At 34.4% G+C, this 13556-nt stretch overlaps 2 protein-coding genes across 4 annotated transcripts; both read left to right on the top strand.

The window, feature by feature from the left end:
* Positions 1-775: 775 nt before the first annotated feature.
* LOC140833497 (amino acid permease 8-like) lies at positions 776-4260 on the top strand. 2 transcript variants are annotated; one of them, XM_073197837.1, is made up of 7 exons: positions 776-1110; positions 2056-2283; positions 2377-2470; positions 2675-2892; positions 3251-3390; positions 3470-3697; positions 3800-4260. In XM_073197837.1, the coding sequence occupies exons 1-7, from the start codon at positions 999-1001 to the stop codon at positions 4229-4231; spliced, it is 1452 nt and encodes a 483-aa protein (XP_073053938.1). In that variant the 5' UTR covers positions 776-998; the 3' UTR covers positions 4232-4260. The 2 variants fall into 2 exon arrangements, with proteins under 2 accessions (XP_073053938.1, XP_073053937.1); XM_073197836.1 differs by having other exon boundaries at positions 2056-2470.
* Positions 4261-5820: 1560 nt separating this feature from the next.
* Positions 5821-12947, top strand: LOC140834385 (ATP-dependent 6-phosphofructokinase 6-like). Of its 2 annotated transcripts, XM_073199230.1 has the most exons (15): positions 5821-6092; positions 7098-7144; positions 7244-7283; positions 7808-7870; positions 7947-8084; positions 8331-8489; positions 8644-8697; positions 10517-10585; positions 10953-11082; positions 11299-11552; positions 11679-11727; positions 11805-11959; positions 12315-12492; positions 12627-12688; positions 12784-12947. In XM_073199230.1, the coding sequence occupies exons 1-14, from the start codon at positions 5991-5993 to the stop codon at positions 12677-12679; spliced, it is 1491 nt and encodes a 496-aa protein (XP_073055331.1). In that variant the 5' UTR covers positions 5821-5990; the 3' UTR covers positions 12680-12688; positions 12784-12947. The 2 variants fall into 2 exon arrangements, with proteins under 2 accessions (XP_073055331.1, XP_073055329.1); XM_073199228.1 differs by lacking the exon at positions 12784-12947 and having other exon boundaries at positions 12627-12757.
* Positions 12948-13556: the final 609 nt, after the last annotated feature.

Genomic DNA, 13556 nt, shown 5'->3' with positions numbered 1-13556 from the left:
GAAATCCATGGAATTGAAGTTCCATTTTGGTGTTTGAAACATATTATTTGGAATTTGATTCGACAATTAAAAATATTATTCTTTATATTTTTTAAAAAAAATTATTGCTTATTTTAATCTTTTTATTAATAATATTATATAAATACTCATATATTTTTTTTATCAAGAAAAAAAATTTGTTTTAATATATAATTTTTTTTATTAGATCGTTTTTAAAGAAATGAAAAATATAAAGTTTATGAAGATGCAATTTAAAAATAAAGTTAGGAAATTTTGACAAATTAGGTTTTTAGTATTAATAAAAAGAATGAAGTTTGTTTAAGAAAAAGAAATAATTTATAGAATTTCTAAATATAAAAATATTTTTTATTAGATTTTCTTAATATATATATAGTGTGTGTGTGTGTGTGAATTCACAATATATATTTTCGGTAAATAGTATTTGTAAAATTTGAAAAAAAGACTTAAAATTTATAAGTAATATAAATTTAATTGTGAAATTAATATATTTTGATTGTTTTTAAAACTCAAATCTCATGAAGTTTCATGAAATTCTGTCAATTTTTTAAGGATTTCAGAAATCTTATCAAATATCAAACTCATTTTGCCAAACACATTTTTATAATTCAAAATCCTACCAAATTCCATGATACACGTCAACTTTTACTCCTCTAGGAAATCCAATCTACCAAAGATAAATATTATTGACTCAACACATGCATGTTTCTTTGAAACAATTAACTTTGTACTTTCTTAACTATTAATTCAAGGGAACATTTTTAAAAGAAGAATCACTTTTCAACCCAACACACGCATAAGTTTGACAAATTTTGTAGTCATTAAATGACATTTCTAAACATTTTTTCAGGTCTCTTTTGCTCATGTACATGGCCTATAAACCAGGGTGAAATCAGTTCCAAAATGTTGGATTATTTAACATGCATGGCCAGTTTTAAACATCGTCAGATTATTTAGAGAAAAATTTATCAATTAGAGAGATGAGGTTTGTGGATGAAAGTATTCAAATTGAGGCTGGTGAATCAGCCTTGGAGATTCAGAAAATTGCAAGTCATGCAGAATTAGATGATGATGGAAAGCCCAGAAGAACAGGTAGTTTTTAGAGGTTTTCAAAAACGATATATTTTTCAAATAAATTTTTAAAAAAAACAGAATCCGATGATATTTCTGGCCACCCCATGCAAACATGTTTGTTGACCTCCATCTCCTCCATGCATTGAGATTTGGAGGGAAAGAGTAGAACATTTTGCAGTGAGGGAAGCATTATATTTTAATTTTTAATTATATATATATCATTATTTTTGAAGAGTTTGATGATGCGGATTTTTTTTTTTGGTGGTGTTAATTGATATGTTTAGATTTGAAGGAAAAATATATTCTTGAAAAAAGTATAAATTTCTCATTCCTACCTCGGATAAGATGCAGAGAATGATGCAAATTACCATGTTTTTTGTTTTTGTATGTTTGGCTGATATTTTATCTTGACGTATTTTTGTTATTTTGAAACTTTAGTTTTTTTTCGATATAACATGATATGACATGATATTAAATATATATAGTGTCGTATCAACAATCTTCAAGTATTAAAATCGCAAAGGTACAAATTCCAATATTATCTCATAATATAAAGGATCTTTTGAATTTTCTCTTCATTAAATTCTCATAAAAGAAATGTAGCGAGAGAAGAACAGCGTGCGGCAGCAATCCGTAATTTTCGTTTATTTTTTTTCAACAACAATTTTTTATTAGAAACAAGACAAAACATACTTTAATTTGTCCTGGGATGGATCTATATTTTTACAAAAATTACAATTAAAATATGAAGGAATTAAAAAAGTGTTTGAATAAGATCATGCACAAAGAAACTTAAAAGCGCCAGACCTCCAAAAAAATACTAATGATCCGATTATATCTCATTATATTCCACCATAACAAAAGGAGCAAATGCCCTTCTTCTTTCTGAAATTTTATGATTTTTTTTTTATGTTTGATTCCCATTCGATGTCTTAAACTAGCATTATTCTTGCTTCCTTACAGGTAACGTTTGGACTGCCAGTGCACACATAATTACAACAGTTATAGGTTCTGGGGTCCTCTCACTAGCCTGGGGTATGGCACAGCTTGGATGGATCGCCGGAGTCGCCACCCTGCTCGTTTTTTCGGGAATCACATTGTACACTTCCAGTTTCCTGGCAGATTGCTACCGATCTCCAGTCACCGGAAAACGAAACTATGCTTATAAAGAAATTATCAAAAACAACCTAGGTAATGATGATTACATTCTATTATATACCTTACTTTTCTACCAAAAACAAAAAGATTTCTTGAAACATCGATCTTTTTTGTTGAGTATATCAGGTGGAACGATGTATGTGGCTTGTATAGTGGCTCAGTATGCTCTCCTTTGTGGAGCTGTGGTAGGGTATACCATCACAACATCAATAAGCATGGTGTGAGTATGCTTATAATTTAACTCTAGTTTTTGGATATAGTTTGCACGTTCAAAAGTTATGGGTGACTTGGGTCATGGTGTAGATGTATTGATCCAACATTGGTACCACAAGTGATTTTAGAGAGGTTTATAAGTTTGATTGACTCTACCATTTACTTGACTCGTATGTGAGTATGGTTTGTTTTTGTTAATGTCGCATGTCAGGGCAATCAAGAAGTCGAACTGCTTTCACAAAAGAGGCCACGAAGCTTCGTGTAGTGTCTCATACAATCCATATGTGATTGGAATGGGAATTCTTGAAATATTTTTGTCTCAAATTCCAAACTTCCACAAGTTATCTATGCTCTCTGTCGTTGCAGCTGTTATGTCTTTTGGGTATTCGTCTATTGGCGTAGGACTCGCCCTTGCAAAAGTAATTTCCGGTGAGTTTTCCTTGTTATGAAATTTATTCTCGGTTTCCAAGAAAATGTTTGCTCGGGCTGGCCAGCATTCGATGGCCAGGGGAGGCGAGACCAGATAAGGAGATTCAGTAAATTTGCGAGGAGACAACTTAAAACTTCGAAAATTTACTCATCAAAACATAAATTTTGAACATTTGAGACCGACCACTTCACCACGTCCCGTTTCAATCCATCCTTGCTCCATCTGAGAACCATTTCATGCCTCCCTTTCAAGGACACATAGTTATGCATTTGAATTGTGAATTACTATCGCTTTGATTACTTTTAAATGAGCGTGTAAGCATGTCTATTTGAGGAATTAGAATAATGCTCTTTGCAGGAAAAGGAGAAAAGACCACCCTAACCGGAGTCGAGGTTGGAAAAGGTATATCAGCAGCAGATAAAACCTGGAGAACGTTCAGAGCATTTGGTGATATTGCATTTGCTTACGCTTATTCTCCAGTTTTTGTTGAAATACAGGTAAAATGAATCGAAATAAAAACATTTTCAATTACTCTGGTAATTGTGCTCATCAGACTATGTACATTTGTTACTATAGGATACGCTTAAGGCGTCCCCTCCTGAAAACGAAGTGATGAAAAGGGCCAACATTGTGGCATTGGCAACTACAACAACATTCTACTTAATGTGTGGCTGCCTCGGTTATGCTGCATTTGGGAACAATGCGGCTGGGAATATGCTCACAGGGTTTGGATTTTACGAGCCATTCTGGTTGGTCTATTTGGGAAATGCATGCATTGTGTTGCATCTGGTTGGAGCATATCAGGTCTTGAATTGTTCTGGTATCAAAATCTGTCATAACCAAGAACCATAAAAACGATCTATTTTCAAGAAATTCCCTCATTTGAGCTATATATATTGTTCATAGGTAATATCACAACCAATATTTAGCGCGGTCGAATCTTGTGTCATTGGGAGATGGCCTAAGTCAGATTTTGTAACAAAAGAGTACGGCATAGGAAGTGGCAAGAACTCAAAATGTAAGTGTAGCATCAACCTTTTGAGGCTGGTGTGGAGAAGTTCTTTTGTTATGCTTGCCACGTTTCTAGCCATGATGATGCCCTTCTTCAACGACTTTCTGGCTCTTCTTGGAGCAATTGGATACTGGCCTCTGGGTGTATATTTTCCGATACAACTACACATTGTGAAGTCCAAAATGAGAACAAGGACATGGAGTTGGCTCGGTCTTCAACTCATAAACTCTGTCTGTTTTGTAGTTGCAGTGGCTGCAGCCTGCGGCTCCATTCAAGGAATCAACGAGAGTCTCAAAAAATACAAGCCCTTCGAGGTCAAGGAATAGGGGAAAAAATGGCATGACTTTAATTTGTGTGTGCGGGCAAAACAAGTTTTAAGTAATAATTCAGTCTCATTGTTAGAGATAAAAGAATATGCATAGGTAATTTATTTTGTGGCGTTGGAATTTGTTAGGTTATAAATCCAAGAGGTGTTCCATCTAAAAAAACTTGTTTATTGAGTTATATAATCTCTTGAGTTTATAAGTCACTATTTATTAGTTTAATATTTCAAAAGGGGACATGTAACATTGACGACTCCTTGAGAAGCCGACGTCTATGATGGCCCAATATAGACGTCTTTCACTCAGCTTTCAGTATTCAGTGCATGTATCTTGCACCTTAATCAAGTCTATACTTTTTTCAATTATTATCGACACTAATCCAATGATAGTCCTTTCCTAAGTTGTCCCTTCCGCTATTTCGACTCTCAAAATGTTATGTTATAAATCCAAGAGATATTCAATCTCAAAAGATTGTCTATTTGGTGGAATAATATTTTGAGTTTATAAGTCATTATTTATTAGTTTAATATTTAAATACGAGACATGTAACAGGATTTGTCAAGACTTGGATTCGCTGCATGAAGCTATGTTTCCATGCCAGGTGTGTAGAAGTTGAAACTTCTAAAATTGGCTGGTCGGAGGGAGTGTTTACTAGAATTTACAAGTGATCATTTGTTTCATTCTAGAAAATAAAAGTCTTTCCATCGAGTATTTGTATTCTACAAAAGTACTATCGGATGTTAAATTCTCATAGAATCCCCTGTACCGACGCCTATTGCTTTTAAAATTTAATTAATTTTAACATATTTAATACGGTTGGATCTCGGTTTTCTCGTGCATTGGAAGTTTAATTTTTTTTTTGACAATCAAAATATATTTGTTTCATCACTCGTATGATTTTAAGATTAAACATTCATAGGATGTTAGGCGTTTATATCTTTGATGAATTAAATCACTATGCTCCAATTAATCCGGTATTTACGGATTTAGCTCTTGATAAATCCCTACGAACTTTCTTCAAGAACTCCTTCATTCAATCTTCGAATCAAGTCCACGATTAGAACATTTGTTCCTCTTTTAGTTTGCACTAGAAAACTAAAAGAACTTTACGATGGAGATCAAAACTTGAGAGGCGGCTCAAGACCTTGAATTGCTTCAAGGTGGCCGAAAATTGAGAGAGGTTTTGGACGATGACATTCGAAAATATCAAGTGATGTCATATCATTTTATACATACTCTATGATTAATTTCGTCACTGGTTATTCTATAGTTCTACATAATATACGTATTTTACACGAACGTGTGTGTGATGGAGTTTGAATCGTGGATTTCAATTCTAACATATTATTTTCTGCTGGACTAATTGAAAGTGCAACCACAATTTTTGAAAACATAAACCATGCTGAGTCACGTAACCGGAATATAAAAATAAGTTAATAATTTCTAACCTGACCGGAGGATGTCGTTGACCAGAATCATCGATGATTCACCTAAAACAGCTATTGTACCTTAAGCTTCCATACTCATACCACTTGTGGCGCCACCGGTTTTTTTAGTTAAAAAAATTATAATCCTGGAAATAAAATTTAACCCTAAAGTCAAGGGCCCACGTGAAGCTCAGGATCTTTTCCACTTTCCAAGCACCAATTTTTAAATGTTTGGATACCATTTGCAACACTCGCTATTTTCGTACAAGTTTGTTTTTTTGTTCTTGTGAAACGTTGATTCTCATCCAAAGGAAGCTGTAGATTTGGGAGAGAATATGGGTTCGGAGAAAAATTTTCAGATGAAGGTGGTTACCGGAGAGTTTGGATACGTTCTTCAAGATGTACCTCATTTCACCGACTACATATCTGATCTCCCTGTATGTGTTTCGCTTCGTTTTGCGCATCTGTATCTGTATTGATGATTAGTTGTGTTTAATCATGTTTGTAATATGTGTGAATTCACTGTGTCACGTTATTGTTCTGTTTTAAAATGTCATGGTGTCTGCTATTGTGAGTTTATTATGAACTAGAATGCGTGAACTTGTTTAGATCTATTTGAACCTATCAAAGTTTTTGCTAAAATGTCTGTTTTGCGTTTATGATGTATGATTATGCATGTTGTGGCGGCATCAAGTTTTTTTCCCCTGCTTTGTACAATTATGATTTGATTAGTTTAGTTTGGTGGTATGGCTTCCGAATTTTTCAATGATATAGAGGAATTGAAGTGTAATCGCAAATTATAATGTTTTGGAAGATTGTATTTATTGCGTGATCATGCTTCGGTAAATGTTGGTTTTGTAACCATTTTATGTTATTGTAGGATTATTTTATTTATATTTTATGCTGTACTGGTGCAATGAGTTGAAGAATCGGACAGATTTGATGTTGTGATCATTGATCCCACGCTTTTATGGTATCTGTAGAGTTGACTATCAAAGTGTTGTAATTTGGGTTTTAGAATCATTCAGTATCATGGTGAAGTTATTTCATTGGAATTTGCGGAATTAAAACTGCATAAATAAATATGAGATAAAGTTTGCCTTTTTTTAACTGGTGAACTGCAATTTATGTTTAAAAAAGGTAATGAGATCAATTTTACGAGTGAGCATAATTTGTGAAATTTATTGGTAAATTTTTCCTATCTGTCTTTTGAAGCAAGCACACACAAAGGTACCGACAGTGGCATTGGCCTAAATAAATAAACATGTTACGGCACTTATATTCTTTAAGTTGGGTTGAATATTATTTTAAAAAAATCAATATGGATCAGTGAAATGATCAATTTACTGATTTAGAAAGACAGTGTAGTGGGACGGCTTATCTCTTATCCATCTTTCTTGGTACTTATGTCATTAATTTTGCTGTCACTTGATTTTTGGCAGACTTATCCTAATCCACTACGCTCCAATCCTGCATATTCAGTTGTTAAGTGAGTTATACTTACTGATATCTTTTCTTATATGTGTATCTCGTCGCTTGTTTGCCACGTACTTTTGTTCATGATAATATATTGTTTGCGATGTTTCAGGCAGTACTTTGTTGACATGGATGACACTGTCCCCCAAAAGGTGAGTTATACCGTTCAGATTTTTTTTTCTTTTTTGCCCCCCAATTTTGCTACTGAAACTTGCCCAAAGCATGCATGTAGGTTAACTAATTCGAGCTAACATTGTGCTCATTGAATGATAGGGTACAATTGTGCAAAACAACAATGTCAATTTAAAGATGATAGAATAAAGCTAAGAGTTCATCATTAACAACTTCAAAAAAATTAATAAAAAAGAAGATAAGACACTGTCATTTTATACATTGATCGTTATTCGATTCCCATTTCTCTAGTTTGGAATATAAAACCGCTGTAATTTGTATGAGTTTTAATTCATGTCGTTGAGTTTGGGTGTGAGATTTGTGAAATTTATATGCTTGTGTATGGTACTCTACTTCAATAATGCTAGCCAATTGTTTCTGAATCATTTTTCAGCTTATACCTTCACAATTTTCACCATTTCAACTCTGGTTAATAGTGTAACCCGGTCCAGAAGATTCAGACCTTTTGTTTTCTTTCCATCATTAGTTATGAATCACTTTACAGGTTGTTGTTCACAAGGACACTCCAAGAGGAATACACTTTCGGCGAGCTGGGCCTCGTGAAAAGGTGTGTGTTAACTCTACTTGTGTTCAAGCATCAGGAAAAGTGTGCAAATTTTGATAGATACTTCGATGTTGTGCAGGTCTATTTTTCTTCAGACGAGGTGCATGCTTGTATTGTGACATGTGGCGGTTTATGCCCGGGACTGAACACTGTGATCAGGGAAATTGTGCACAGCCTTGATTATATGTATGGGGTCGAAAAAGTTCTTGGAATTGATGTAAGTTGAATAATTATTATTTTGATCGTGATGATATCTATTTTAGAAGGTTCAGCATTGTCTTTCACCGCTTAGACGCTTAGATCATGATAATAGCTCTATTGTTCACTGTTTTCCCCTTCAAAACATTGTTTTGATTGCTGTTGTGACTTTTGAATCTCATAAGATCAGTTTATCATTAACGTGTGTTTTTTTTTATCATAATGAAGATATTTAATTTTGTTATTTTTGTGCAAATTTCCTTAGGGAGGATATAGGGGTTTTTATGCAAAGAACACGATTAATTTGACACCGAAGGTTGTGAACGACATACATAAGCGTGGTGGGACAATCTTGGGAACATCTCGAGGTGGTCATGATACCATTAAGATTGTTGACAGTATTCAGGACCGTGGTATTAACCAGGCAAGTGTGTTACTTAATATTATAAGAATTATCTAGTCTTTTGGCTTATAATGAACTGCACTTTGGTTCTGTTACTTAATATTATAAGAATTATCTAGTGTTTTGGCTTATAATGAACTGCACTTTGTTTCTGATGAACAGTTTTACTGGTCAGGTTTATATAATTGGAGGAGATGGCACCCAGAAAGGAGCATCTGTAATCTATGAGGTATCATTATCTATCGAGTATGCTCCTTACAATTGGCTTAAAAATGCCTTATTGCATTCATCAAGCATCTCTCTGAAGAGCACCATTAATTGGCTTTTTTAGAGCATCTGTTTGTTACATAGTTGTCAAAGGCGAGCGCCTCTCGCCTCAAGGCGAGAGGCGCTACCAGGCGTGAGTGTTGCGCCTGGGGCTGTCCCAGGCACAACGATTTACAAAGGCGAGCCCAGGCGAGCGCCTGGGCTCCCCTTAGAAGGGTTCTCGGGCGCGCCTTAGGCGCGCCTGAGATTGCTCCTTTTTTTATAAATTCAGTAACAGCTTCTCTGTTTTTTTTAAGAGCAACTTAAAATTTAGAAAGCCCAATCCAACCCCAAACCCAAACCCTATCAGCCCATTCACAAATTAAATAAAAGCGACAGCCGACAAGAGCAGTGTGAGACACAGAAGCCAACAACGTGAGTGTGAATGAGAGAAGGGCGGCCAATAACTATTTTATTGAAGAAGCTCAGGTATCGTTTCTTGATGTTGTCATCTTTTCAATATCTTATTTATTTATTTTTACTTTTTTAAGCTACTCTCACAAATTTTATATCATGCAAGCACATCTTTTTATTTTTATTTACTGAAGTAATTTACATAAATTTCATGTTTAAATATATAAAATCCATCAAACAAAAAAATATATAATTCATACAAAAATGAAATTTAAAAAATATATTTTACTGATATTTGAATTTTTACTGTTCAATAACTTAAATTAGACCGACATATTTGACCTGTGGAGGTATGAAGTACACTCATTATACATAGCAAGAGGAACAGACAAAAGCCACAATGCCACATGTTATTATTAGATAAAGCTACAGTTCTACACATGTTTTAAATCCATGAAACCATAGCTAAAGGGAAGGGACAGTGGGACACGTTATCAATCATATCAAACCATTGGACCGCCTTTACCACAATAATAACACTACAATAACTACATAAAAAAAAACACTACAATAACAGACTACACAAACCAGGGATGCCACTGTCTTTAATATCTTATTATGTTTTAATATTTTATTTCAATGATTTTTTTTATTTACTTATTTCACGTGAAGCCTTGAAAAGGTAACTAAATCGGTTCACCAACCCCGAGCGTCTGGGGTTGGTGAACCGATTTATGGTTTTAGATCTCGTGCTTCGTCTTCTTCAAACGAGGTAAGGGCGTCTACATCCAAAACAACCAGAAAAAGGCCAATTTCACATCTTTTGGATGAAGAGGAAGAAGAAATTGATGTCGATCAAGAAAGTGGTGAAGATCAAGAAGAATACAAGTCCGAAAGTTATAGGGACTCTGATAATTCGATGGAAGAAGATGAACTTGATTTGGATGATTGAAAATTTTTAATCGTGTTACTTATTATTATGAACTTATTAATTATTTGTTGTTTTGTGTGACATTGTGACTTAATTATTTCATATTTTAATATATTAGTCTCTTTTGTTGCCAGTGTGCATTCTTACATCTTAACAGAATCCATTGCATTTTATTGCATCATATGTTTTTTTTATTTTCTTTTCCTTCGGTTGAATTTTTTATGAGATAATGGGTAGCAATTTTGTCCTGATTGTGATATTGACCCCTATCCTCATAATTGAGGGTAAATTTTCCTGTTATGGGCTTTATTGATGAAATTAGATGTCTGGTTCGATTTTTTTCACAAAAATAAGTTTATTTGCATTATTATTTTCTGTGGTACGTGCTTGATGTTGAAGGATTATACTTGTTCATGGGGAGTGAGCTGACTATGAGATATATATATTTTTTTCGTAGGAAATCAGGAAGCGAGGCCTGAAGGTTGCTGTTGCTGGGATACCCAAAACAATCGACAATGATATTCCGGTATCACTTTTCAGTTATTATTTGTTGGACAACTTCTTCCAATGGTTCCTCACATGTTATTAACTCAAAACAAACACCAGATGGCGCTTCACGTGGAATGCTTCAGATTTTTAACTTTGAACATTCAGCTTTTCTTAACCCAAGATGCAAAATCTGTGTTTTTTAAGGCCAATCATAGTACTATATCCAGTAAAACTGGCTCTTATAAATTTTCTGGTTAATAAATGGTCCATATCTTCTGAGATTACTCACTTTCACTGCTATTTGAGAGTTTGTGGAGCCTTTTGATTTATAGCATTCTTTGTGCACAGAACGTATTGCTTTTCATTCTGGAAAGATTCAGTCGAGTGTTGGCTTCTGTTATCAGGTTATCGACAGGTCATTTGGTTTTGATACCGCTGTAGAGGAAGCACAACGTGCCATAAATGCTGCACATGTTGAAGCTGAGAGCGCAGAAAATGGAATTGGTGTAGTGAAACTAATGGGTCGCTATTGTGGTAAGATGGGTTTGTGCACTTCAATATCTAGTCATCAGCAATAAATGAGCCATTATTATTTGAATGACTTCATTCTCCACCCTTTTGTGGTGTGGAGACATAATAAAGCATGAGCTACATCCTCTTTAAGCTTTACAATTACTGTTGCAATTTAACTTTTTTTTATGTGTGCATAATTGTTGTTTTCTTCTATGCTTATTGGGATTCATGGTGCAGGATTTATCGCAATGTATGCAACTCTGGCTAGCCGGGATGTTGACTGCTGTTTGATTCCGGAATCACCCTTTTATCTTGAAGGAAAAGGTGGACTTTTTGAATACATCGAGAAAAGGCTCAAAGAAAATGGACATATGGTCATTGTTATAGCTGAAGGAGCAGGACAGGAGCTTCTTACAACAAAAAATGAACAAGATGCTTCAGGGAATAAGCTACTTCAAGATGTTGGGTTGTGGATTTCCCAAAAGATAAAGGTAGACCCTCATCAGGCTGTTCTTTATTACAATTATATGCGTTATCTTGACAATGTCGTTTGGAAAAAATATGTTTCAAAAACAGAGTTATGTTGATGATTTGAATGGTTGTCTCATCTGTAACAGGAACATTTTTCGCTGCTGCGTAAAATTCCAATCACTCTTAAGTACATTGGTCAGTACACTCATTATGAAATTATTTTATCCAGTTTCTTGCCATTATTGGCAACTAACTTAACTATCTGGTGCCAGATCCAACTTACATGATACGTGCCATTCCTAGCAACGCATCCGACAACGTGTATTGCACCCTTCTTGCTCAAAGTGCTGTTCATGGAGCAATGGCAGGGTACACTGGCTTCACTAGTGGGCTTGTCAATGGCCGGCATACATACATTCCTTTCAATGTGAGTTTTTATCTATTTTTACAAATTAATTCAATTAGTAAATTGTGCAGTTTTGTTCAAAAAGTCAGTTTTGTTCAGGAAAAAGTTGCTTTCGGGAGTGGTAAAAAAGTTGGACAGGAAAATATGATGATACAAGAAAATGTGAACAAAAAGTCAGTTTTGTTCAGAAGTTTTTGGTTACTGTTTAATTTGTGCTTTTTACAATTTCTATTTTTATGTTCTGTTCTAGTTTATGTGAATCGTTCTAGAACATGGAGTAACATTCATATCTTTGGCCGCCTTAGTATGACTAACATGAATTATTTGTTCTGGATTCGATATCGTATGAACATAACCAAAAACTGTTTGGATGCAGCGTGTTAATGAAAGGCAAAACAATGTTGTCATTACTGACCGGATGTGGGCGAGGCTTCTCTCTTCAACTAATCAACCAAGCTTCCTAACCGCGAAAGAGGCCGATGAATTCAAGAAAGAATTAGAGCCTCCGACTCAATTGCTAGATGATGGAAGGAATGGGGAAGACGAGAACTCAGGTAACACAGACGTGAACATTAATGAAATAAAAAGCACTGAATAGTTCACGTTTTGGCACCAAGCTTGATCTCTGTGCCATCCCTCGAAACTATGAGATATGTAACCATAATCCTGGATTAATTGGGTCGTGTAGGAACAAATTTCAAGGTTATCCATCTGTTAAGATGCCTCAGCTGCGGGCAGTAAATTTATCTTGTACGTATTTCTTATATTGTTGTTGATTGTATAATATTTGGAACGGTGAGAAAGTGTCCCCATAATTTTTACATGGAGTTGTTTTTAATTTTAAGGTCCTTGGGTGTCGGATGATTAACTAGTTTTATGCTGGATCAAGGTTAGTGAAGTTCATGTCCGAAACATTAATACAAGTCCAAATTTCTTGTTGCACATCCGCATGATTTTGCTTGTATATTTGTCATGGGATGAAGTGTTTGTCGGTTGTATTCTTGAAACTTAAGAATTATTTTCATTTGATCCCAGGCTACGTAATACTTATTTAACTAATATTTTCTTAAAATTATAGATTTACACCACATTAAATTACTCGTTATCTTATTAAATTTAGATCCATCGTTGGACCTCAATTCAATTGGGATAGGAAATCCAATTTCGTTAAGCGATTGTTGCGGCTAATGACTTGGGGAAAACAAACGTAACCGGATCGGAGAAGAAGTTAACCCGTCATTTGAACCTTCACAGCTGAAAATAATTTCCTAGTTTCGATTTATCCGTAAACAATAAAGTTTTTCTTTAACTATAATCGTTATATTTAAATATATCACTGTCTCATTCGTGGAGAATTTCCTTCAAATAGTTGATTGATACAAAGATTTTTTACAATAAAGCTTTTTGTATCCAAACTCAGGGAAAGCAAATTGATGGACCCAGCGAACAACTCATAGAAAAGACAAAGTCTATCTTATAAATTTATCTATACCAATTGATATTTCTAAAACAAAATCACTTCAAATCTTTTGACTTGTTTCATCAACAAAATTCGATAAAAATCCAAATTCATTATATATCAAATTGTAATATTTCAAATACACACAAATTAATATCA

This window comes from Primulina eburnea, chromosome 6 (assembly GCF_022965805.1).
Source record: "Primulina eburnea isolate SZY01 chromosome 6, ASM2296580v1, whole genome shotgun sequence".
Taxonomy (NCBI): Eukaryota; Viridiplantae; Streptophyta; class Magnoliopsida; order Lamiales; family Gesneriaceae; genus Primulina; species Primulina eburnea.
This window is presented reverse-complemented; position numbering and strand designations above follow the sequence as displayed.